The sequence below is a fragment of the Nilaparvata lugens genome, chromosome 2 (genome assembly GCF_014356525.2).
Source record: "Nilaparvata lugens isolate BPH chromosome 2, ASM1435652v1, whole genome shotgun sequence".
NCBI lineage: Eukaryota > Metazoa > Arthropoda > Insecta > Hemiptera > Delphacidae > Nilaparvata > Nilaparvata lugens.
The window spans coordinates 96,293,196-96,320,711 of NC_052505.1; the positions used below are offsets into that span (position 1 = coordinate 96,293,196).

Consider the following 27,516-nt stretch of genomic DNA (forward strand, 5'->3'; position numbering starts at 1 on the left):
ACAGGATAGGAAATTCACGAATGACGCATCATCACGTCTCAACTACTGAACTGAGCTACCTGAAATTCTGCATATAGATTCTTAATTTACCGAGGATGGTTATAGGCCTATTTCCAATTCTTCAAGATTTTATTATGTCAAGTTTTCAATTGGACCTTGGCGGAGCACGGGTTACCTGTTAGTCTGTAATATAATAAAGGAAAGAATCGGCTTGGGGTAAAGACACACTGAAAGCGGAGCGGAGCGTGGCGTTGAGGAGCGTCGTGAACAATAGCATGTTAAGTAATGAGCTGCAACACACTGGAAGCGTCTACTCGCGGAGCGGAGCGGAGCGTGGTGAACAATATCATGTTAACTAATGAGCTGCAACACACTGGAAGCGTCTACTCGCGGAGCGGAGCGGAGCGTGGCGTCAAACTTTGGAACAAGCTATAGTGAGGTCCACGTTATAATGGCAGTGTACGATTGACAATACTGTTGCTGTCCTTTTCTAGCATACAACAAAACAGATAGCGCTATCTCTCGCTAGCTTTGCAATGTTGCCTGTTTGCCGGTATATTTTATTTTACTTTTGACAGTGACTGTACAAAAGTAAACAGACTATTCTCAGCCGCCATTTTTTTCTTCATTCTATCAAAATACTTTAGTACACAAGTCGCATAATTGATATGTATTTTTGAAACAACAAAATAATTTTTAGACATTACCGTATGAGAAACACAAATAAAAATACCTGAAATGACATTTTAAAAGTTGATAACTAACCATCCTAGACTTCATCCATGCTTCAGTTAGCCTACACATGTAGGTTAGACCTACTCGTACCGGTATAAATAGTATTGAAAGGTTATTTCAGAATTATTTCCATTGAAATTACTTATTTTAAATAGGATTTATATTTTTATATTATTTTTGAAAGAAATTGAATAGAATACCTACCAAATAACTCAATTTATGTTGTTTTGAAATTCAGATTGGTGTACCACAGCTTTTTAAATTAGCCGCCATTTCAGGTTTGTATAAAACTAAATCTAATCTCAGTTATAGAAGCAAATTTTCGAATCGAATTATTAAAAAATATATTGTCTTGATTAATTTGACATAAAATTGACTATTTTATCAAGGAAATGATAATTATTATTAGATCAAATTTAATGGGATGAATTGAGTAACAGCTGTGTACACTCAGTGGCAAAATGGAGAGACTTGGCAACGTTTTTCTCCTATCTTTCTCCACTGCCATTATATCGTGGACTTCACTATAGCTTGTTTTTTGGAGCGTCAACAAGCGGAGCGTCACAGTGCGAGTGCCAGTCTGGTCTACTCTTGTACTCTTCTAGACCCTTGACGCTTGACGCTCAGACGCCTCCAGTGTGTATCACGAACGCTCTGACCACGCCCCACTCTAGAACGCCATGGCACGTTCCGCTCCGCTTCGCCCGCTCCGCCTCGCCCGCTCCGCCTCGCCCGCTCCGCTTCGCCCGCTCCGCTTCGCCTTCAGTGTGTTTGTACCCTAAGACATGAGCGTCTTTGAGGTATAATATCCAAAAGCGGACCTGTCTTTTCAATGAGTCTCTCAACTGTTAAGCTGGTTGAGTGAGAATAGTCGACCGAAAATTCCACAAAATTTTCGATTTGGCATAACATTCCCCATACTAAACATGTAGAAGACACATTATAAAAAATTTCTAAAACTAACTATTGTTTTTCATTTGTAATTGTTTAATTGGATATTTTAATTGTTTTTACTTTCCTTGCCCTACTACCATAGGTAAGGAAAGTATTGTTTTCCGAAAAAAATTAAGGTATGTATGTATGTATGTATGTTGTGTGTGTGTGTGTGTGTGTGTGTGTGTGTGTGTGTGTTGTGTGTGTGTGTTGTGTGTGTGTGTGTGTGCGTCTGTGTACACGATATCTCATCTCCCAATTAACGGAATGACTTGAAATTTGGAACTTAAGGTCCTTACAATATAAGGATCCGACACGAACAATTTCGATCAAATGCAATTCAAGATGGCGGCTAAAATGGAGAAAATATTGTCAAAAACAGGGGTTGGTTTTCGCGATGTTCCCGAAAACGGCTCCAACGATTTTGATTAAATTTATACCTAAAATAGTATAGTCATTGATAAGCTCTATCAACTGCCACAAGTCTCATATCTGTAAAAATTTCAGGAGCTCCGCCCCATCTGCGCAAAGTTTGATTTTAGATTCCCGATTACCAGGCTTCAAATAGAATTTAAACAAAAAATTTCGAGTGGAAAAGAATTAGCATGAAAATCTCTACAATTAATGTTCAGTAACATTTTCACCTAAAATTGAAAATAAGCTCGAAATTCTAGAAAATGTGACTATCCAATTATTGCAAACTGTTGATTCTATTAAATGAATCACTATGAAGAGATAGCAGACGTCGTATGTCTCCAGCGTTATTGTCCTGTAACCAGCTGGCTCAGATCTTTGTTCATAAATATATTTGTTTATAATCTCAGACTTGAGATGCGCGTGAACACTAGCGTCAGGTGATCAATTTTCATAACGGCAAGGAAAGTTGAGTGAGTGCGCCACACCAGATTTTTATTAAAATTCTAATCTAAACTATCTAATCTAAGTTTTGAGAATCGCAATGCGTTGAGACCCTATTTTAAAGATGGGAGTGAAAGGAATATGATACCAATGTATGATAGTGCCTACACTATTTTATTACAAACTATAGTGAGGTCCACGTTATAATGGCAGTCGAGAAAGATAGGAGAACAACGTTGCCGATCCTATGTCTTGTCAATGCCTTCTATGGAGAATAGCTGATGCTGGTTTATTGATGTAATATCAACTGTTCATTCTCGTTTAAAATAATCAATTATATTTTTTCAAGCAAGAAATTAACTTTTCAGTGATTTCATGATGAATTTTCATAATCAAGACTAATATTTTGTTAATTAATTATATTTCTACATAGTTAGAAAACGATCTGGCAACAGAGCAAAGCGAGAAAGAGATAGTGCTCTGTTTGGCCACAGTAGTGGTTAAATCTGCCAATTAACTGCCACTGTTTGGCCACAAATAGTGCTCATTATTTATCAGTTTTGTTGAATCATAGACAAGGATAGCAATTGCTAATCAAACACTGCCTTTATAACAAAGACCTCACTATAGCAGGTAACCTGTACTCAGCAAGGGTCTAATCTTGACGAACTGAAAACTTGACTTACTGAAATTTTGAAGAATTTAAATAGGCCTATAACCATCCTAGGTGAATCTTTATGCGAAATTTCAAGTTAATCAATTGAGGAATTCAGACGTGATGATGCGTCATTCGTGTATTTCCTATCCCGCACATGCATAAGCTAATTCCTTCCTTTATATTTGATATAGATTTTTCTTTCTTTGAAAAGTAAATTGATGAGTCAAAAAACCGTTGAAAACTTCATCATCGATACTGGAAATTAGGGGTTATCAGACATGAATAAAAATCTCTACAAATCAAATAAACAAATAATCTCTACAAAGAATCGAACTACTCACCAATGAAGGTCGCAACGAACTCAAAGCAAACGAAACTATTGCTTTTGTAAACTTTCAAAAAAGGAGATACCAAATTCGGGAGATAAGTGATTTGACTGAATAAGGGAGACCAGTATGCCAAGCAAGACATCAATCTGAAAGGAAAAGTGTGTGAAATTTAAGTCAAGAAAATAATTTAGATACAAGAAAATATGGAAATTTATTTCATGATGAAGCAGAATTTCTGTATGAAAATCAATTTATGATTCCAAAACTGATAGCTCTACATAGAACAAAGAGAAGAATAGCACAAGCTGAGAAAGAAAAAAACAATATTTATTGCAAATAACACATATAAGCATGATTTAATAATGACTGATAATTATATGAAGATATTTTGATAGATAATTTAGGAAGAAATATCGGGGCACCGAGCTTCGCTCGTTATTTATTTATTGACTTTTGATAAACCGAACACAATTTTTTTAAATGATTGGGGAAGTACAAACAGGCACAGCTCAAAACTGTTTCTTTCCCGAATTTTGATTTATACACTATAAATAGTCCAGAAAGTAGGTTATGTTCCATACACTTGAATTCAGGTTCAATTTTCTGTTCAAACATTTGAAAAAAATTTTAGATTATATACAAACCAAATTGAATAACAAAATAACACTCACTAATCACTTGAAATTGTCAAATAATCATCAACTTTGAAAATTATGATAAACTCTAGTTTAGGAGGATTATCATGTCATGTCAACAAATCAGATTATGTTGATCAAATCGATTAAATTGTCTAGCTAGATAAAATTTCTCGCTGATTGATTATGATTACACAGCTGGAAATAATTCTGTCTCTCTCCCACACAGATACACGCATCTTCTGTTATCGAGAGACGACGAAATTATCATCTGTTTTCCAAGGATGAATAATTATCCTTTTAATGTCGTTCAGCGAGTTTTTCAAAGAATGAGACCTTGTGCAATCGAATCTTTATATCATAAACCAAGTTCCAAATTTCGTGAAAATCGTTAGAGCCGTTTTCGAGATCCGTAAAACATAAATAACCAGATATAAAATAGCCAGATATAAAAATAACCAGATATATAAATACAGAAATTGCTTGCTTAATATAATAGGATTAAAAAAAGATGAAATAATTGAACGAGCGTTAGCTAGTTCTCACTTTTTGATTTACTGAAGCATAGCCACCTAGGCCCTGGCCTATGATATTGCAACGTCGCAGTGTAGACCTAGAATCTAATACATGATTGGTGAAAAAGATTTTAAAAAATGTTCTACAAAGAATTGATCAATGAGCTTCAAATTATGAACACCTATTCTTCGAATCTTTTTACAGGACAAGTTCGTTGGACAACAACATTGACTCACTTCTTCGTCCTTTTTCATGATATAAGAATAACATTGTAAGTGCATACGAAGAACATTTGTTGCGATTTATCATTTAGTCAGCTGAAGATTTCATTGAAAGCAATTAATACAGTTTTCCATTCATTCATAACATCAGATGAGGCTATTTGGGAGCTATCACACAGACAGTCCTTCGTGCTGACACATGATTTCAGCTGATTAATATATAATACATAATTTACAACTTTTACATCAACAAACTGATACGGGTTGAGATATCAAAGTGAGGTTTTTGCCATTGATTTTCTCTTGGAACTATCTATGTATCGAAATCATGTAAAAAAATCATTCTCATTTGAAAAAATAAATTAGGATTTATAAAATAGAATATTATAGTACCCTTTGAAATTAATAAAATGATAGATTAAGAATACAAATTATAAAAAACTAATTTCAGTGTGCAAGGGTCTTTCTTAAAACTTGACGTAATGAAATCTAGAAGAATTCAAAATAGGCCTATAAGAATCCTCGGTTGATTAAGAATTTATATGCTGCATTTCAAGTAAATCAGTATGACCACCTATCAATTAAAAAAATTGAATTCGAAATGGCGGAAAAAATCTGGGTGTGACGGAAAACCTGTTTTTATCATTCGAAAAGGATCCCCAATCATACCTATCTTCTAATTTCCCTTTTAAGAGAAATCTTCTGCTGCTTCCATACAAACTGGAAGCATGACAAATAATTGAAAACTTGACAAACTGAAAACTTGATGTAATCAAATCTTGAAGAATTTAAAATTGGTCTATAACCACCCTCGGTTAAGCAAGAATCTATATGCAAAATTTCAAGTTAATCAGTCCAGTAGTTCTGACGTGATAATGCGTCAAACATAATTTCCCTATACTTTACACCTGTATAGGCTACGTTTATAATCCAGTTCTTTCCTTTATTATAGTATAGAAGATGATACATGGATGGATGATCATTGTTATTTTACTAAAAGATAGAATAAGTTGAATAGTTTCCCTTTCAGAGGGAGTTTTGACAACCCACAAAACTCATTTTTCATTTGAAGATATAACGAAAAGGTGCATATGACCTTATTTTTTTGCTCAGCTTGCCAAAATACCCCTCATTCCAATATTAAAATTTTCGACTGACTGTACAGTGAGTCAGTCATTCTATCAGGGCTCGAATAATTTTGAAATTTTAATTAAATAAAAATGGAAGAATAAAAGTTCTATACTAGCAGGTAGTCCATGCTTCACAAAGGTCTAATTGAAAACTTGACAAACTGAAAACTTGACCAACTGAAATCCTGAAGCATTTACAATAGCTTTAAAACCATCCTCGTTAAATTGAGAATCTATATGTAAAATTTCAAGTTAATCAGTCCAGTAGTTCAGACGTGATGATGCGTCATTCGTGAATTTTCTATCCCGTACGTGTATAAGCCAATTATTTCCTTTATTATATTGTAGATAATTCGCAATACCTTTTCAAAGAGTTGGAGAAGTGCACAGACGTTGAAGAAATTTTCTCATTAAACTGCTCACAAGTTGGATGTATTCCCTTTTTCTGTAGAGAATTGTATGCCAGATGGTTCTGAGGTAATCTCAGGATAGATTTCCAAATTAGAGGCCGATAACTTTCAGGGTATTCCAGGTATTCATCCAGAATTTGCTTGAGACGATCCATATCTAGTAAAGCTCCCATCTTAAAAATAGAGATACATTATACAGAGTGAGACATATGTATGGAAGCCCTTCAATAAGATGGAGACTATTGTAGATACAATACTGTCACTTTCAAGATAAGTTATTGGTCGAATACTCTACCTTTTGACGTACAACTGAACTTCAACCCCTGATAAGGCGGTGACTTGAGGGTTGTAACTCGAATATTTTGAATGAACACCCATTGTGTTATACATCATTTTCAAGGCCTTTTCAAAACAAGAAAGATGACATCAACAAAAATGTTCTATGATACTTCTATCCGAAATGGCGGCTGATGAGCAATTTAAGACATGAAACTGTACGTTTGATTTGGTAAAAGTATACTGAATAGTTATAGGAATAGATGAATATAATATCTATATTCATTTCATGAATGAAGAAAGTTAATTAATGTAAGTAAACTTTTGGCTCAATTTTCTCGAATCTAACAATATGTCACTTGGACCCCTTGTATTATAACCCCTTCATATGGAAAATTTCATGCTAAGAATCAGTCCAGTAGTTCAGACGTGATGATGCGTCATTCGTGAATTTCCTATCCCGTATAAGTATAGTTCAGATCAGTTCAGTTCAGTTTCAGTTCTTCGCCACAGTCAATTGACCGGGGAATTGTCAAGTTTTATTATTAATCTCAATATCAGAATTTGATATAAATAAAAAAATTTATTTATTTTATATAAATAATCTAATTGTCAAATCTTATAGTTTATTTTCGCGAGTGCTGGAAGTATGTCCTCTGTGTATTCAGAAACTGCATAATATGGCCTTACAATCAAGTATTTTTTTAATTCTGAGACAAATAATTTTTTGCTCTCAATAGTTTGAGATGTAGCGGGAGAAGGTTGAAGAATCGTGATCCTGTGCAAATTGGAGATCTTCGAAATTTTATCTAGTCGGTGCCGAGTGATATTCATATTGGTCTTATTTCTTGTGTTGCAGCTATGTTGATTGCCTCTTAAGGTGGATTTGAGTTTTTTGCTAGTATTATAGTTTCCAAGATGTATATAGATATTACTGTAAAAATTTTGTTTTCCAGAACAGAGGCCTGCAGTGCTCAATAATACATTCGTTTGAAAAATTTTTTTTATTGCCTTTTTTTGTATTCTAAGTATTTGGTCAAGACAGTTTTGGGGTGCAGCTCCCCAGGCAACAATCCCATCGCAGGTGCGAAGTAAACAGCGAATAGTAAGCAGTTAGAGCCGTTTTTTCATCCGTAGTATTTCTTATTCGTCCGTATCACATAAAGTGCTGAGGATAATTTCTTAGATAAGTAGTCGCATGCTGTTTCCAGCTCAAGTTCTTATCGACCATCACACAAGAAACTTAGTAGAGCCCACCGCCAGCATGCTGTCCTCTCTCAACTCCTCATCCTCTCTATTGCAGTTGTTTGGTGTGAAGTTGATGAGCGTTGTCTTTTTCTTGTTGATATTGAGTTTCAGACTATTGCAGATTGATGTGGCTTCTTCAAATGCTAGGCTAACTCCACTATTGTTTGCTTTCTGATTGGTAGGTAAAATAATGGTAGTATCGTCAGCAAAAAGGATACACTTTTGTTTTCTGTGAGTAGCTCTGGGAAATCATTAATATAAATAAGGAAAAAAAGAGTCCTAAGATTGACCCCTGAGGTACTCCCTAGTGACTTTCTTCATAGATGAGTGGATTTTTGTAAGCTTGTTTCGTTCTGGTATAATATGTCCCCGTATTGAAATCTCTCAGAGAAATAATTCTGGATCCAACGTAAGGCCAGTTCGCTTATGTTGAGCTGTCTGAGCTTAGAAATCAGTATATTTTGGTCAAGATTATCGAAAGCTCTTTTGGAGGTCCAGAAATAGTCCTGATGCTATCCTTTTATCCTCCCAGATCTCATTTATTGTGCTGCATAATCGGCTATAGCTGTGTTAGTACTCCGCCCCTTCCTAAACCCATGTTGAAACTTGTTATCAGTTATTATTCTCCAGATGGTTGACTAACTGATCGTAAACTGTTCGTTCCAGAAGTTTTGATACAATGGGCAGGTTGGCTATCGCCTATAATTGTTAGGATCTTGTTTGTCTCCCTTTTTGTGTGTGGGATGTACCTTGGCTATCTTTATTTCGTGGGTAAGGCTGCTTGACTAAGAGAAGATTTATAATATGTAATATGGGCTTGATTATTTCTTTTTTACAGTATCTTATATCCTTCCCGATAACTCGTCAAATCCAGTTGAGTTATTTGATTTAAGTCTATTGAAAAGAATGTCCAAATGAGACTGTGTAATTCTTTGAATGTTAAGAGAGCTGGTATGTTTTGTTTGGAACTATTTGAGTACTATTCTGTTGGTTAGGATGAGGGTTTGGTTTGTAAACTGTTCATTGAAATATTACTGATCAAGTGTGGATCCATAATTGATTGCCCTTGTCAACAAGACTGATGTTTTGGAATGACTGCACTGCTTGTCCGCTCTTTATTTACATGTTTCCAAATTGCTTTCGTTTTATTATCAGACTGCATGATTTTGGTTATGGCATGTTGTTTTCTTCTCTTTTTCACTTCCATATCATAGATTTGTTTAGATTCTTGGTACTTTATTTTATCATTAGTTGATCCTGTAAGTGTATATCTGTATGTCTTGTTTAAAATGGGCTTTCAATTGGATAATTTTGCTGTCCCAAAATATGGCTTTCTTAGTTGTATTAATCTTTTTTGATATCCTGGGCATAATCTGGTCAAGAGAATTGCGCATTATCCTTAAAAATTTGTTATATTTCATCTCAACAGAGGCTGGTGTGTATACTGATTCCCAGTTTGTTGATTTTAGTAGATTTTTTAAATCAGAGAGTTTTGCATTTGAAGAATTTCGAGAGTATTGAAATGTTGGTTCCTGGGCTAGATTGGTTATACATGATAAGCAGATTCTTTCCTTCTATATTATTCCTTATTATTTGTTTATACATTTATTCATTATATCGAGTGCACTGTTCAAGCTGGACTTTCATTATAGGGCCGGTTTCCGAGCTCGGGATTCAGCTAAATTCTAGACTTTAAACAGCTGGAGTCAGAAAATTGGCTTTCAGAAACGGGGCGTAGTCGCAGTTTCTATGTCAATCTTTATTTTCTCATTTCTATAATTGGAAACGTTTTTCCTTGACAAAATTAAACATTCCTGAATAATTCGAAACAGGTGAAACCTTACACTATTTTCTTGTTATTTTATTTTCAATTTTTACTTTCCTTGCCCTATTACCATAGGTAAGGAGAGTATTGCTTTCCGAAAAAAGTTAAGGTAACCCAATTTCTAAATTTCTATACGTTTCAAGGTTGCCTGAGTCCAAAAAAGTGGTTTTTGGGTATTGGTCTGTATGTATGTATGTGTGTGTGTGTGTGGTGTGTGTGTGTGTGTGTGTGTGTATGTGCGTCTGTGTACACGATATCTCATCTCCCAATCAACTGAATGACTTGAAATTTGGAGCTTAAGGTCCTTAAGGATCCGACACGAACAATAATTACGATCAAATGCAATTCAAGATGGCAGCTAAAATGGCAAAAATGTTATCAAAAACAGGGTTTTTCGCGATTTTCTCGAAAACGGCTACAACGATTTTGATCAAATTCATACCTGAAAAATTCATTGATAAGCTCTATCGACTGCCACAAGTCCCATATCTGTAAAAATTCCAGGAGCACCGCCCCATCTATGAAAAATTTGATTTTATATTTCCAATTATCAGTCTTCAGATACAATTTAAACTAAAAAATTCAAGTGGAAAAGATTCAGCATGAAAATCTCTACAATTTATGTTCAGTAAAATTTTCACCTAAAATTGAAAATAAGCTCGAAATGCGAGAAAATAAGATTATTCAATTGCAAACTGTTGGCAACTGTTGATTCTATTAAATCATCCACTATGAAGAGATAGCAGACTTCGTGTGTCTGCAGCGCTATTGTCCTGTCACCAGCTGTCTCAGATCTTAGAATAGTAGATTTTATATGCGCGGGAACACTAGCGTCAGTTGATCAATTTTCATAACGGCAAGGAAAGTTCTGTGAGTGCGCCACACCAGATTTTTTAAAGTTTTTTTTAAATTTAATTTAAACGTGACTATGACTATGCGACTACGCCCCGTTCCGGAAAGCCAATTTTCTGACTCCAGCTGTTTAAAGGCTGGAATTTAGCTAAATCCCGAGCTCGGAAGCCGGCCCTAAACGTATTAAAGACGAGAAAATATAACAATACATGAAAAACCAGTCACTTACTTTCATGTTCAGTTTTTCCAGACGAATTTCTCGATTATTTGCTTCCATAGTCTTTGGATTTCTTTTCGATTCAGCTTTTCCTAGTAGCTTGCCATCACACTTCATATCCCTTTTTTGTTCATTTGTCACGAAATCAGATGGAGAACTTGTAGCGACTTTCAAGGCAAAAGTATTGTATACATTCAGTTCACCAGCAGTTGATAATGTAACCAAATATTTTCCATTTATACTGCAAGTGAAGTTCTCTGGAAATTGATAAAAACAGAGTTGAATTAGAATGTAGTTGTTGAATGTAGATTGTCTCAAACTTAAAACTAAGAGCACATCTAAAAAATAATATTAAAACTAATATTAATTGACCGAGCGAAGTGAGGTCTAAGATTCAAATCGACGGTTTTGCATTTCTCTTTATGCTTATATTTATGTTCTGCATATAAGGCGAAACGCGGCAATAGATTTTCATAAAATTTGATAGGTATTTTCCTTTTTTAATATCGCGTAGACGTATATATAAAGGTGCGTACAGATTTACGCGTCGCGAACATTAGCAATTCACTTTTAATCAGCTGATGCTAAGCTTTTTATATCCGTATCTTACCGTTTCTGTAAAAATACAGATATAATCAGTTGATTAAAAGTGAATTGCTCATGTTCGCGGCGCGTATATCTGTACTCACCTTAAGGTTTTTGAAATTTTGCATTTTAAGGATAATACAAAAGGAAAAAGGAGTCTCCTTCGAACGCCAATATTACCGTAAAAATCAGACTATAGAATTATTCATCATAAATCAGCTGTCGAGTGGATTATTAATTGCATGCAATGACGCAAGCAATTAATGGGCCCGTTCTGCGTACATAGAATGTGGTAAATTGTCCGATTCACAATTTACCAGGTAAAAAGTGCCGCATCCCATGGGAAGAATTTTGACAGATTCTGTACCAGAAACCAGTTCCAAGTTCCTGCCCCACAGTCAAAGCGAGGTAAATTGTTCCAACGTGGTACAGCTCCAACTATTCGAGCTCTCCTTGGTCGATTGAATTCTGTAGTCTGCTTGCTTCTCTGCGGCTGCGCATGCGCTGATAGCTTGTTTACCATTGCATGGCCATAGAATACATAATCAACAAAATTATGTTTGATAACCATTTGTTAAATGATTTTTTCTTTATAGAAAATTTGAGAGTAATGGAATAAAAGAAATGCACACTTTTCACGCAGCTAGTGAACGACACATTTTCGTGTAAATCAACTTTATAAGTGCGCGCCAAAAGCTTGAACCAACGACTTTGAAATGGCGTTCCATGGGAACATTTTGCACTAGTCACGTGATGGAACAATTTACGATTGGAACTGGAACAATTTACTGTACACAGAACGTACACAATATCTCAATTTAACTTGATAAGGAATCAGCTGTCGTGCGGACTATTAATTAATTGCATGCAATGAAGCATGCAATTTATAACTGAAAGTAACATGGTATTTTCTCTCGACCTTTCTCTTCTCTGCTTTCAACTCGAGATGACCTATTGTCTTGAAGTAGATTAGCTTTTGATGTTAGCATTTTTGATACACCAACTCCAACAACCATTAGTCGTTTTCACACCGCACTATAGAAGCATGTGCTGAAGCAAAAATATAATAAAAGCTAGTTGACAGAGAATTGAAAAATTTTGGGAAACATACTGATTTGTTTATTAGCGGCTTTTTCCACAGCAGCTATCAGATTGGCTGATTCCGTATCGAACAGCAGAACATTACCAGAATTTGATAAAACAGAAATAATCTGGAATAAAAGAAACATATAATTGTAACTTTTCAAAATACAGTATTTCATTTTTAAAAACATATGGGAAATAAGATAGATAGGTATTCATCAGCAACGTCAGTAAAATATTCATAGCACTCAGCACTTAATTAAAAAGAATGTGTAAAAAACTCCTCCAAAGAATAGAAGGGGTTTGCACGCAGAAGCTCAAATAGTGATTTGCTGAACAAAGAGACTGGATAATTTTTTATTGACTCTGGGAACCTATTGTAGACCTTTGTTCCTAAGACATGATGAGAATTCTGTACTTTGGTTAATCGTGTAGGTTGGGTATCAAGTTGTTGTCTTTAGTGAGTGTTATATGAATGAATCATACCTCTTGTGCTCATTTTTGTGTAAATACTGGACAACAACATAAATATATTTGTTGTAAACCGTTAATATACCAAGAGAAACAAATAACGGTATACAATGTTCCCTGAAAGTGACCCCCACTATTAACCTCACAGCTCAAGAGCTATGAAGTATCATCACAGCTAAGATAAAAGGAGTCATGAGGTATTGAAATCATTCAATTTCCAGTAAAAAATAGTGTTTTTTATTCATTTAAGTAAGACTCTAACAAGGAAAGTCAAAGACAACTTCAAAATGGAATCGTATATTTGAATAACCTTAATTATCAAAGTCAAAAAGATAACTTAAAAATGGAATTGTATATTTGAATAACCTTAATTATCAAAGTCGAAGACAACTTCAAAATGGAATTGTATATTTGAATAACCTTAATTATCAAAGTCAAAGACAACTTCAAAATGGAATCGTATATTTGAATAACCTTAATTATCAAAGTCAAAGACAACTTCAAAATGGAATCGTATATTTGAATAACCTTAATTATCAAAGTCAAAGACAACTTCAAAATGGAATCGTATATTTGAATAACCTTAATTATCAAAGTCAAAGACAACTTCAAAATGGGATCGTATATTTGAATAACCTTAATTATCAAAGTCAAAGACAACTTCAAAATGGAATCGTATATTTGAATAACCTTAATTATCAAAGTCAAAGACAACTTCAAAATGGAATCGTATATTTGAATAACCTTAATTATCAAAGTCAAAGACAACTTCAAAATGGAATCGTATATTTGAATAACCTTAATTTGTGTGAGTCCTATGGTTTAAGGTTTGAGTCCTAGGTTTTAAGGTTTTTTGAACATTTTAATTTTAAATATCTCCGAAATTTCTGCTCAAAACCCTTCCCCAATGTTTAAATAACATATTCACAAAGTTTCATCATAGAGGAAAGATAGCATAAGAAGATATCCCATGGTATAGACTGTAGTATTTTATGTTTCAAATTTCAAGCAAAATTGTTGTCAACTTAAGCCGATTACTGTGTTTTATTACTGTTTTGTTGGGGTGAGAGTGTAAACAACTGCACACTATGAGAGACTACCAGCGTCACATAGCTTCACTAGAACAATCGGCTTGAGTTAACATTGAAAATTGGAGCATCAACGCCCTATACCATGAGATATCTTCTTGTGCTATCATTTCACTATGGTTTCATTCAGATCGTAAGGTTTTTATCACGTATATTTTTAATCCATGATGAACATACAAGCATACTTACATTCTTATTTATATGGATGTAGAAACACCACATCATAAATTACAACACAATTGATTTGAATATGATTATATTCAAATAATATTGCTCACTCATAAACTTTTAATCTGGACTCTTCATTTTCCTAGGAATCAGTTTCGAATAGAGTGCGGCAGCGAAACTTCCTCTTTTTAAAAGTAAATAAAACTGTATGGATCACAAGGGTTCAAATCGGGAGATCAGACTGGCCGCTCCTAATTGATATAGGCGTCCTGGAAAGTGTTCCCTCAATTGAAGTCACGTTCAGAAAGTTCCTGCACAATTGTAATCTTGTGTGGATGGAAATGAAGATCATCAAGAGGAATTCGTCTCACAGAACGATCGGAACGTCCAAGAACAGACGCATGTTTGCGCGCAGAACGCTGTGGTGATCGCAAAATTGAAACTCTCACTGCTTCAATGTTCTCAGGTGACCTAATGGGCCGAAGGACTCCAGTTCTTCGTCTTGTCGCACTTGAAGTTTGTCTGAAAGTAGTGACCCACTTAACAATATTGATTTCCGGTCCGGGACAGTAGCCAAAGGGGCTACACTTCTGTCATCGGGTGCTGAGCTTGAGCGGATTTTGGAGGCGTCTGCAGAGCATCTTCGATCTGCCACTTCATGGTTCGTCGCTAATCGATTCCAGCTGAATGAGGACAAGACCCAAAGAATCATCTGCAGCTTATCACGAGAACTGCGTGACTCTCGGAATCCAGTAAAGCTGCTGGGTTTTGTCTTGGATTGCAAACTCAGCTGGAACAATCATTTACAGCAGGTAACCAGCCGACTCTCCCGCATTTGCTTCCTGCTGCTCAGGATGAGGGGGCCTGGTGACGGAGAGGTATCTCTTAATGATGTATCACGCTCTCTTCCATCACTTATGGATTGCTCCTGTGGGGTCATTCGGCAGGGGCTGCTGATGTCCTGAGGCTGCGAAAGAGAGCTTTAAGAATTATAACAGGCAGCGACCATCTTGCCCACTGTAAGCCCATCTTTTCTCGCCTTGGTGTACTGACTGTCTTCAGCCATTACATCCTCCTGCGCTTGGTGTATGTCAAGAAGATACAGCATACTCTAGTTGCCCGTAGTGACATCCACCGCCACAACACCAGGCGCAGTGAGCTGTTGGATATCCCCAGGAGACACCTCCACCGATCACAGGCCAGTTACAGGATTTCAGCCCTGAAATTCTACAACAAGCTGCCTAATAGTGTGAAGCAATTGGATGGGGCCGCCTTCAGGAGAACTGTCCGGAAGCTACTGTGTGCACAGGCATACCACAGTGTAAACGAATTTATGGGTGATAATTGAGAGCGTGAGCACTGGATCACTGCCATCTGAACTGTTACAGTTTTTTTTTCATGTGTTTGAACGTGTTTTGATTTTTTGACGCCATCGATCCCACAATCGTGGGTAATGGATGAAGCTGAAGGTATTAAAGGTACATTAAAGCGATTTTGAAATGAACGCTGGGTTGTGATCACAGAGCACCCACTCGAAAAATAAGTCTCAACGGCAAATGCACGCTTCGCATTGTTCAAATGCATGATGGCGACTGAACAAATCGGGAAGAAAACTTCATGTTTTGAACTTTCAAACGATATCAAATTTGCTGTACAACGACATCAGCTGACCGAATGGCCTTCACATTAAAAAAAGAAGTGTTGCTGTCGCACCCGGTATACTAGAAAGATTGATTGATTGATTGATTGATTATATGCCTTTATTAGGGCGGAATTAGGACTCCTGGTCCTCTCTGCCACACAACCCTTAATTGTGTAAAGACATATACACATAAATGGAATGAAATAATTAAAATGACAATAGATTTAACTCAAATAACACAATTTTAGACTGGGAAATTTAAAAAAGAGAAAATCACCATCGTTCCTTACTATGCGAGCAAATGTGAAAAAGAGAAAATCACCTTGTTTGAGCCTCCGTCGAATGGTTGAGGAACAAACTCCAGCCGCTCTATTGAATTGATATACTTTGGTAGCTGCAAACGTTTTCTCAACCGACATGTTTCTACTGACATTAGGATAACCACTGATGAAGATCCTCCAATAGCTATAGTTTGTCCATCCCTGCAAAAATATATAATAAAGTTATGACCCTGGAATTAGAAGTAATACACATTTTTCAAGAGATTTATAGCACCTAGTTAGAGACTAATAAGCTATTCTATTTTGACTCTAAGCTATATTCTATTTTGACTTTAAGCTATTCTATATTGATAAAGATATTATATTACACATTATGGATTAAAAAAATAACCGTTATACTTTTGTCACATTCACATTGTGGAGGTTCTGGGATATGGTAAATTGTCCTAAGCGGTAAATTGAGACAAACGGCAGAAATGTTCCAAAACCCAGTTACTGGTAAATTTTTCCTGCCTCACACTCTGACCGCGGTGTCACAGATTGTACCACAATCGCAGAGCTGTCATTGGTCGTTAAAATGGACCGTCTGCGCATGCGCTGATAGCTTGTTTGTCTAACATAGCATAGCCATAGAATACATAACCAACAAAAATAATGTTGATAACCATTCGTTAAATGATTTTTTCTCTATAGAATATTTAAGAGTAATAAAGTGAAAGAAATGAAAACTTCTCTAGACGGTAAGTTTGTAAAGCAGCATTTGTTCATTTACGCAGCTAGTAAACGACACATTTTGGTGTAAATCAACTTTATAAGTGCGCGCCAAAAGCTTGGACCAACGATTTTGAAGTGGCGTTCCATGGGAACATTTTGCCCCAGTCTCGTGATTGAACAATTTACCACTGGAACTAGAATTTACCACTTTTTCCTGGTCCCAGACCGTTTCCATTTATTAAATTGGTTTAACCTCAAATTGTTAAGGATATTGTATTACACATTATTGATTGAAAAAAAAACATACAAAAATACAAATTAATTATGTTTATTTCGCCAAAATTACATAGTTACAAAACATGAATTATATATACAAAATGCATAATAAAAATGTAAATTATAATAGATCTAAATGATTTGGCACAGCCAGCAAAGTTAAACTTGTGCGCTAGCTGTGAGTTCATAAAGCAAACAGTACGAAGTAGCCTATAGAAATACTGAAAAATGGAAAAAAAATATATACCTATATAATAAATATTATAGTAATGCTTCTTTAAATAATCCAATGATAAGAATTGAATAATTTCGTGTTAAAACCAATTATACAGGTGATAACCAAAAACAAGTCATACAGCCTACATTTAAATCTTCTAAATGCAAACTAATGAAGAAGAATACAATAAAAAATGAAATTTTCAGTTGTGAGCACATCCCAGTGCTCAATCAATTTTCATAAATAATACAAAAGATAGAAAGACATTCAAAACTCAAAAGAATCATGAATAGATTTATTAACATTTAGGCATTGTAAAATATATATTCTGCTCAACCCATACATTTATTTCCTTGATAAGTGCTTTAGTAATTTTTGAATTAATTAGTTTTATCGGAATTTTGTTTGAAAATTATAACAAAACAGTTTTACTTTTGTACATTTATTAAATTTGTTGACAGAATAGATAAATACGAGGGCTATTCAGAAAGTAGATTACGTTTTTGGATAAAAAAACTAATTACAGAAAAAAATGTATTATATACATTTGAAAGAGGAACTAAAATACTATTTTTCGACATAATCGCCAAACAAATTTAGACATTTGTCATATCGGTGGACTAGCTTTGAAACTCCCGTGTCATAGAATTCCGCCGCCTGTCACGCCAGCCAGTCAGTCACGCCCGCGCGGAGATCTGCGTCGTCATAGAAGCAAAGTCTTCATCTTTGAGAATAAGTGGAAATCACTAGGTGCCAGATCCGGACTGTAGGGTGGATGAGGGAAAGTCTCCCAATTTCTTCATTGACATTTGCAACCAGCTCATCACTCACAATGCTCGGTCTGCCACTCTTCTCTTCGTCATGAACATTACTTCGTCCATTTTTAAATCTAATGCACCATTGGTGAACTCCAGCTTCACTGATTACGTTTTTTCCGTAAACTTCACAAATTTGCCGATAAATTTCAACCGGTTTTTTGCTAACAAAAACCTTATATAACTGATCGCACCTCACAACTGGCGGGATTTTCGATTGCAGCGCACATTTCAAATGGCTATTGTGACGAAACGAGCAGCGCGGCCGATCTCTCTCTAGCACGGCTGGATGCCGACTGACCTGCGGAACGCCCAGACACCAAAATGGCCGCGCTCGCACCACCCACCGCCGCTACATATAAAAACGTAATCTACTTTCTGAAAAGCCCTCGTAAATGTGGATGTGACAAAAATTAAACTATTCCATAATTCAAATTCCTATTTAACAAATTTCTAAAACATTATCGACTTAATTGGTTACATACTGGTAGGATACACAAGATTTTCGTCCTTGGTCCTGTACAAAAAAAGAAGTGGATTTTTTGTGATGTGTGTATTTATTTCTTAACTAACCTATTTTGGACTGTGTGTAATCTTATCTAAATTTGGGATAGGAATAGCACAAGGCTATCCTATTTTTCTCTCCCTATCATTTTGGTGATGTAATATTATTTATTTATTTTATTATTATAATTTTTACAAGAAGCACTGAATGGGAGAGAAAAACTAAGGATACTCCTTGTACTATTTCTCTCCCAAATTTAGATAATAATTTAAAAGTCCGAAATGAGGTTATGATTCCACTTTTCTGAAATTTAGTTTTTTTTCACTCAAAAACAACTAAAACTAAGAATTTTGAATTTTGAAGGTTGAGAAACTGGATAGGAAACAAACATATTACACTCAAATCACTGATAATTGAAACATTTTCACGTACGGTAATTTACAAAATTTAGAGCCGGAAAAATAGAACTTATTATTCAGCACAGCTGATACTTTTAATAATGTATGAATCAATGAAGAATAAAGTACTTGATTAGAACGACATGAAAGTATCAAGTGATAAAATTTCCTGAATAGACTGGAAAAATTCAATAAATAACATTCAAACTCTAATTACATACAAATAATTTCAAGAAAACACAGTGCTGTGTTTTGGAATGTTGTATAGGCCTATGAAAACTGTTAGTGGGCCTAAATGTAAGTGAGGCTTAAGGATTAACAATTGAGTAGAATAAAATATTGTATCAATGCAAATAGAGAAAAAACGTTGGGGCTGAAAAAACAATGCACCAATGATAGCTTATAAGCCTGGGTTTCACTAGTAGAGTTAGTGGTCGAGTAAATGGCATACTAAATCTACTCTACTTACTTGGTCGAGTAACTGTTTTCACTGAAAGTTGAGAATAGTAGGTAAAGTGTGTTGTCTGGTGAACAAAACTAACCTTAAAATGTCAACACATTTAAAAAATTAACAATCAAACACTTCAATAAATTAATACTTTTTAATAAATTACAATATTTCTTAAACTTGATAGCCTACGGCACGACTCTACTCTACTAGCTCGAGACTGTTTTCGTTAGCATAGTAGTGGTAGAGTAGAGTGAGAAGCGGTGGTGGGGGAAGGCGAGTGATAGAGTAGTATCCCACGGTGCTATCACACTCTACTAAAAACTAGTACTCTACCATGAATCTACTCTACCATAAACGTTTTTATTAGGAGAGTTCACAAGATAGTTAGTACTTGCCTAGGGAACTCTACCACTAACTTAACTAATGGGAACCAGGCAATATTCCTGTAGACAAGGACTTGACTGAATACTAAATACAAATACCCCATACAGACTAGGCCTCGGGAAGTTTTTTGTTTTATTCATGCGTTCATATAATGTTCATTTTATGTACATTCATATAAGATAACCTTATCATTATGCCAAATAACTATATTTTTGTAAAGATTCTTGGTTTCGATGATAAGATACTGATTTTAGTTATCAGTTGGCTCTCGACGAAGTCAGACGCTCGAAATATTGTGCTCGTCTTTATCTGATTTAGCCTGCTATTTTCTGTTAATGAATTAGTTAAGCCAGTCATCTTCAGCCGTATTTGAAACTGATTTCAATTCAATTTACGGGCAGTGAACTATTGTAGTGTATTGTTTATTTGGTCGTTTTTCATTTTATTGTTTATTTTACAATACCGTGAAAATGAGGGCTTGTGCGGTTTGTAACTTGCTGGTCAATCAATCAATCAATCATTTATTTCTTTCCAAAACATACATGAAAATGTGCATGAAAAAGTCAAAAACTAAAAACTAACTTAAAGCTAAAGAGAAATTAGTGACTGTATAAAATTCATTTTTTTACAGTAAACTCGTCTATACTGTAGCATGCTAAATCCATCAAATATGCTCTTAGCAATTCCTTAAATTTTGATCTATCAGGTTCATGTCTTATGCACCCTGGTCGAAAGATCCGATAGGGACAAGCTTGCATGTGTTGAATGTAAGTCTCTCTTCCATAGTAAATGTATTCGTGGAGAAGTGGACAAAAAATTGACTGATGTAGAGATTGATATGCTGACAAACAGTTCGTGGAGGTGCAGAAAGTGTTTAGCAAATTTTCGTAAACAGCGTTGCTCTAGCGTAGACCTAACACCTGTGAAAAATTTAAATCCGGTTTCCTCTGGGACTACTAATAATAATATGCCAGTCCATACTACAGCTGTGGATGTCCTACATTAGAGAAAGAAAATGAAATAAAATATTTAGGTGTAGTATTGGATGTACATTTACGGTGGAGCTCGCACATCTCATACATCTGTTCAAGACTTAGAAAATTAATTTATAAATTCGTTCAATTAAGGAATGTCCTTCCTATCTATCAATTAAGAATGGTATTCTTGGCACTGATACAGTCAATTATCTGCTATGGTATTGTATCCTGGGGGAGTTGTGGGAGTTCAATTTGCAACCTCTCATAATTCTTTATAAAAGAATAATAAAAAATATGTTTAAAGAGACCCATAAGTTATCCAACCGAAGTATTGTATAGAGAATTTGGCGTTTTTAGTGTTGATACCCTATTGAAATAAATCTTTTGAAGTTTGTGTATTTAAGACGTTCAGGAGTTCCAGTTATGGATGAACATGTATATTCCACTCGTCGAAATCTTGCTAATAAATTAAAAGAACCCTTCACAAGAAGTAGAGTGGCCTCCTTACATGCTTTTGCTAAGGGACCACGACTTTTCAATAAACTGCAATCAGATATTATATCAGATGCACCCAGTTACAATTTGTTTAAGAATAGACTTAATCGCTTCTATGAAGAAAAACGTTTAATAGAGGTGTAATATTATTTACATTTTTTTTGCTGTCTTCATTCAAATCTAGGCATGTTTTTTTTTGCTTATTAATTTTTTTTCTGGGTAACTTATTGTTAAAGATTCATAATCCCATCTTATGAAAAGCACACTGATTATTGTATAAAATTTACTTTATTGTTTGATACCTCAAAATTGTTATTGTATTATAATTAAGCTGACTCAACTAGAGAGCGAGACATCCCTCAACACAGGTTCCCTAAAGAGGGATGCACTGTGGTTTTTTCTGTTACATACTTAATATTATTATCTATGTTCAATTATTATGCTTAAGGTATGTATTTGTATTACCAATTGCAATGTTCAACCATTATGTTCAATGTATGTATTTGTATTACCAATTATTGTAAAAATGCAGTGAAATAAACGAATTATTATTATTAATCCTGCGGATTCGTTAGATAGTGTTTTGAATAAATTCGAAGAGGAGATTCTGGCAGGTCAGAATAAACTTCAAGAATCACTCAATTCTTGTCATGGAAAACTCGATTCCAGTCCAGCGATGTTGGCCAAGCAGGAGGAGTTGATAAAGAATCAGCAAAAAATCATTGAATCATTGCAGGCTGAAAATGGGACACTCAGGAAGAAGTTAAGTGTTGTGACAATGGGCCATATGAATAAAGTTGAGCATTTGCTCATACTTCTAAAATATGGAGCATTTGCTTCATTTTCTATGTAAGCAAAACCTTTTGCTCATGCTCATCAAAAAAATAGTTTGAGCATTTGCTCAAAAGTAAAAGCTTTTGCTCAAAATTGTATGAATAAACTAGAGCATTTGCTCAACTTTTGAAGCAAATGTTTCAGAAAAGGTGAGTCTAGTCTAGAGCAGCTTATCACCTTTTGCTCATAGTAAAATGGCTCAACTAATTCGTATGAGGAAGAGGAAACTATACCAGATACGATCACAACCAATAGTTGAGAACTATAAAACTCTTTTTAGATTCAACCATGATATCACCATTATCCCTACAAAAGAATAAATACAAAAAAAACCATCACAAAACAGGAAATAGGCATTTAAGAAGATGAGAGTGTAGACGATTATAAGAAGGCTATTGATATTATAAGAATATGCAGAAGATTATTATAGAGATGACATTTTTTCACGCTATTATTTTAAAATTCTAAACTCAACTAATCTAAAACTCTATTCATAGATAGAAAAACAGAGCAGACGACGCAAACACATGCGGTGCACCCTACTTACATATTTAGCGCTTCCGTGAGCTATAAAAGCAAAGTAAGGCTACAAAAGCGAATCAGCTGATGAAAAATCTTTAAAATACGTGAGCATTTGTTCCAGAGTTCAGGAGCATGAGGTAAAGCTTATTCATATAAAAATGAGCAAATGCTTTTGCTTCTACCTTTTGCTCATGAGCAAAACCTTATGCTCCATGCTCTTGCTCATGAGCATTTGCTCTGGTTTTATTCATATGGGCCATTGAAGCTGGACGATTTAGAGCAGTATGGACGTCGTAATACTGTTGATCTTCACGATATTCCTTCGGCTCCTGACGAAGATATAATCGGACTGGTGGTGAAAGCATTTGAGGCCGTCGGCATGCATGTACAGCTGATGCGATCGACGCCTGTCACCGGCTGCCAGTGAGGGGACGGACCACGCAAGCGACGCCCCATCATTGCCAAATTTGTGAGGCGTACTGACACGCATGCAATATTACAGGGTCGGAAAGTGGTAAAGGGTCTTTCTACAGGACATATTGGACTGCAAGGTGAGCAACGACAAATTTATATAAATCTATCATTAACTGCTCAACGTAGAAAGCTCTTGCTGTAGCTAGGAATCTCCAGAGACAATTCCAATACAAGTATGTTTGGTGGATAAATCCGGTTCAATAAAAATCAGAGTAGTACCTGATGGACGTATTTTTCTATTAATTCAGAAGAGGACCTCAAAGCTGTACCTATCACTGCTCAATGCTAGATTACTCTTACTGTGGTTGTTTCTCTCAAAATTTTGTTCACTTAATTTTTACTTATACTGATAAATGTTTGTTATTTTTGCTCTTCTCTCTCTTTCTCAAAAACCTTCATTGGTGACGGTTACTTTTATTTCAATTGTTTATTTACTGTTAAAGCTTAAATACAGTGTGAGGTTACTTTTATTATTCAATCTTACTCATTTTAGATTAATTTATGAAGTGCTCTTATATTGTTTATTATAGTGAACTTTATGATATGTTGGATGTGCTGTCGAAAATGTTTGGAATCTTAATTTTTCTCACGGAATTTCATTATTCATTTTTTATTCTGAATTACCTTTTTTATAGCTATATCTAGGTTTGTTTTTTTCACATTGAGCTATGTATTTATTGTATTGAGTTATGATTTGTTTTGTTCCGTATTTTATATGAAGGGATGTGATTAATGAGTTGGGTTAGATGTTTTCTCTCTCAAGTGGAATCTCATTATATTGTTATATTATTATCTCTATCAGTACTTTTTTTTCTCAATACAATAAAGGATGCATAGAAACATATTCTTGCTGAATGAGGATCGTAATGAACTTATAATCCCCGATGTGTTATCGGAAATGTGTAGATTCTTAATTCTTTTCCTTCGCTTTTTATTTGATTAAATTTCATTATTTATTTTTAAAAATTACTTTTTATATTTTTATCAATATTTCTGTTTTTTTTTCTACATAATCAGCTTTGATCATTTTGTACCGTGCTAGATTTTATTTAGGGATGTGATTAATGAATTGAGTTTTTTCTCTCTCAAGTCAAATCTATCTATATTGTTATTTGGATTATTATACTTTTTTTTCAATACGAATAAGGATGTATAGAAAACATATTTTTGCTTAATGAGATTTTATATACTATGCTTATATTTCACTTTCTGAATAATCAACTCTCAAATACTTTTCTGTTTGATATTCCTTCTATCTTATGAGTTAGTCGTACAAAATTGTTATAGAACTGTACCGTATTCCGATATTCTTATCGGCAGATAAGCTGCCGGTTGGATTGGAAGTAAATCTTTCGTTTTCTGTGAATAGATAGAATCATGTTTTTCAAGTTAAATTTAACTTACATCCACGAACGATCAAAGAGTTTTTCTAATGTCCGTTTTATTTTCTATCTAATATAATTTTTGCGGCTGAGGATGGCTGTAATAATATCATACTTATATATTTATCTTTCATTTTTATCTTAGTCTTTTTCTGGGGTATCAATACCCATTTATTTATTTTTATTTATCCTATGTCATGCATTTCTTGTTTGTCTGTGTACTACCAGAATGTCAGGGGACTTCATACAAAGACCTTAAATCTTTATGAATCTCTTTTGATTGCTAATTATGATTTGATAGTTTTGACTGAGACCTGGCTGCGTAGCGGCATACTCAGTTGTGAAATGTTTGATGATCGCTACACTGTCTATCGGAGTGATAGGGGGGGGGAGGGGTGATGATCGTCAGAGGGGAGGTGGAGTGCTAATCGCAGTGAGAAAATCATTGCAGTCTGAGCTTTGTAGTGAGCTTTGCGAGAATAATGGAAATTGTTTTGATTCAGTAGGAATTAAACTGAAATTGAACTCAACGTTTTATCATATATCAGCAGTTTATTTGCCACCATCTACAACATCAAATATTTTTCTTACTTACTGTGACTATATTGAATCTCTTAACGGATTACTTAGTTGTAATTTAATGATAATTGGAGATTTTAATTTGCCTGAAATTATCTCAATACTTATAATCTGTTTTCTGGATCAACTAAAGCAAAAATCCTTAATCGATTCATGTCATTTTATGATTTAATATCTTACAATTCTGTGCAAAATGAGCTTGATAGAACTTTGGATATTGTGTTGAGTAATTTCCCAGTTAAAGTTATGAAAAGCGATGATCCACTTCTCCCTGAAGATGGTCACCATCCTGGGTTGTGTGTGGAAGCCTCATACTCAGTGATGACGTCAGAGCTCGACTCTATCCGATCACCCGAGTTTAGTTATGACTTTTGCAAGGGGGACTTTCTCGGTCTCCGTGACTGTAGTTGGGACTCCGTTTTGAGTTGTGATGATGTTGACTCTGCAGTTAATAGGTTTTATGAAGTTCTCGACCATAATTTTGAAAATTTATTCCAAGGAGGAAAATGAAATTTCCAAATAATAAGTATCCTCCTTGGTTTACGTCTGATATTATATCTGATTTAAAAATTAAAAGTAAATGCTCAAGAAAGAGAAGAACTTCACCTTATCACGATGATCTATTTAAATCATTAAGAGCATCTCTAAAGAATAGAATTGCATTGTCTCATCAGGCGTACCTCAATAGAATTCAGAATAGATTGCGATATGACGTAAAAAAACTTCTGGAAATATGTTAATTCGAAAAGGAAAACTTCTTTTGTAGAGTCGACCATGACACTGGACGGTGAGTTCCACTGTGGGGCTGATATTGTAAATGGGTTTTCCAGGTATTTTCAATCTGTTTATGGGGCTGACGCGCCTGATGCACGGATGGAGTTTCCGGAGATGTCTGGGTGCTCATTTGTAGATGGGAGCGTTGGCATGGTTTCTTGTGATGATATCCTATCTGCCATCAATGGGCTGAGGTCGGTCTGCTCTGAGGGTCCTGATGCAATCCCCACTTATATTGTAAAAGACTGTGCTGCAGTGCTGCTGAAGCCATTAGAATACATTTTCAATTTAGCTCTAAGGTCGGGTAAATTTCCATCGAAATGGAAAATTGCGAGGGTTACTCTTGTTTTTAAAAGTGGAAATAGAAATAATATAAAAAATTACAGACCTATATCAATCTTAAATTGCTTTTCGAATGTTTTTGAAAAAATTCTTCATTCCATAATTTATGAACAGAGTAAGAAGATTATATGACCAGAACAGCATGGATTTTTGCCTGGTCGCTCCACTGTATCCAATCTCATGATCTTCAGTAATGAAATGTCACAGACTTTGGATCGTGGGGGCGTACTGATGTTATCTATACAGACTTATCTAAGGCATTTGATACCATAAATCACATACTTCTGATTAGAAAACTCGAAGTACTGGGATTCAGTAAAAATTTAGTTCATCTTATTAAGAGTTATCTTGAGGCGAGGATTCAATATGTAGAGATTCATCATTTCAATTCAAAATATTTTCAGTGCCCATCAGGCGTACCTCAAGGCTCTAATCTGGGACCACTCCTCTTATTTTATTCATTAATGACCTTCCATCTGTTATTAACAGCTCTTCCTGTCTCATGTATGCAGATGATGTAAAGTTGTTCAAAGAAATTAAGGATCTAAATGATTACTACAATAATTTGCAGAGATATTGATCATATGTCCAGATGGTGTGATTCAAACGGGTTAAAAATTAATGTTGATAAATGCCGCTCCTCATAATAATATATATTCTATAAGTGGTATCCCTTTGGAAAAGGTGGAATTGTTCAAGGACCTGGGGTGGTATTTAGCTATGACCTCTCTTTCAACTCACATGTTGAGTACACAGTTAATAGAGCCAATCAGCAGATGGGATTCATCTTGAGGGACTGCTCGCCCTTCAGTGATGTAGCCTTTGATACTTCTATATAAGTCAATGGTGAAGCCTGTTAGAATATGCATGTGAAATTTGGAATCCATATATAATGAACAGATTTACCTACTGGAACGTTTACAGAACAAATTTTTGAGATGCATTATTACAGAAAACATAATATCTTTTGTCCCTTGATTATCTCCAATTCACTTAGAAATGAGTTCGATTTTACTTCTTTGAAAGTAAGACGCGATGTCAAATCACTATTTTCCTTTAATTTACTAAATATAAAATGATTCATCACATTGCTATCAAAAATTAATATATATGTACTACATGCTCGTGTATTGCACAGTAATACGATTGCTCGCCGTTTAGGTGTCATTTAAATTCATATAGCGCGCTCTAGAAAAAGTAAGTCAGTATAAACTCT

At 35.0% G+C, this 27,516-nt stretch overlaps 1 protein-coding gene across 1 annotated transcript in view; it reads right to left on the reverse strand.

Annotated features, from left to right (window-relative positions):
• The window catches only part of LOC111046788 (TBC1 domain family member 31), a 48,912-nt gene extending 32,533 nt beyond the window's left edge, over positions 1-16,379 (reverse strand). Inside the window, 5 exon segments of the mRNA XM_039422185.1 lie at positions 3,526-3,659; positions 6,378-6,598; positions 10,856-11,100; positions 12,540-12,639; positions 16,203-16,379. Coding sequence (XP_039278119.1) covers positions 3,526-3,659; positions 6,378-6,598; positions 10,856-11,100; positions 12,540-12,639; positions 16,203-16,313 — 811 coding nt within the window. The 5' untranslated portion in view covers positions 16,314-16,379.
• Positions 16,380-27,516: the final 11,137 nt, after the last annotated feature.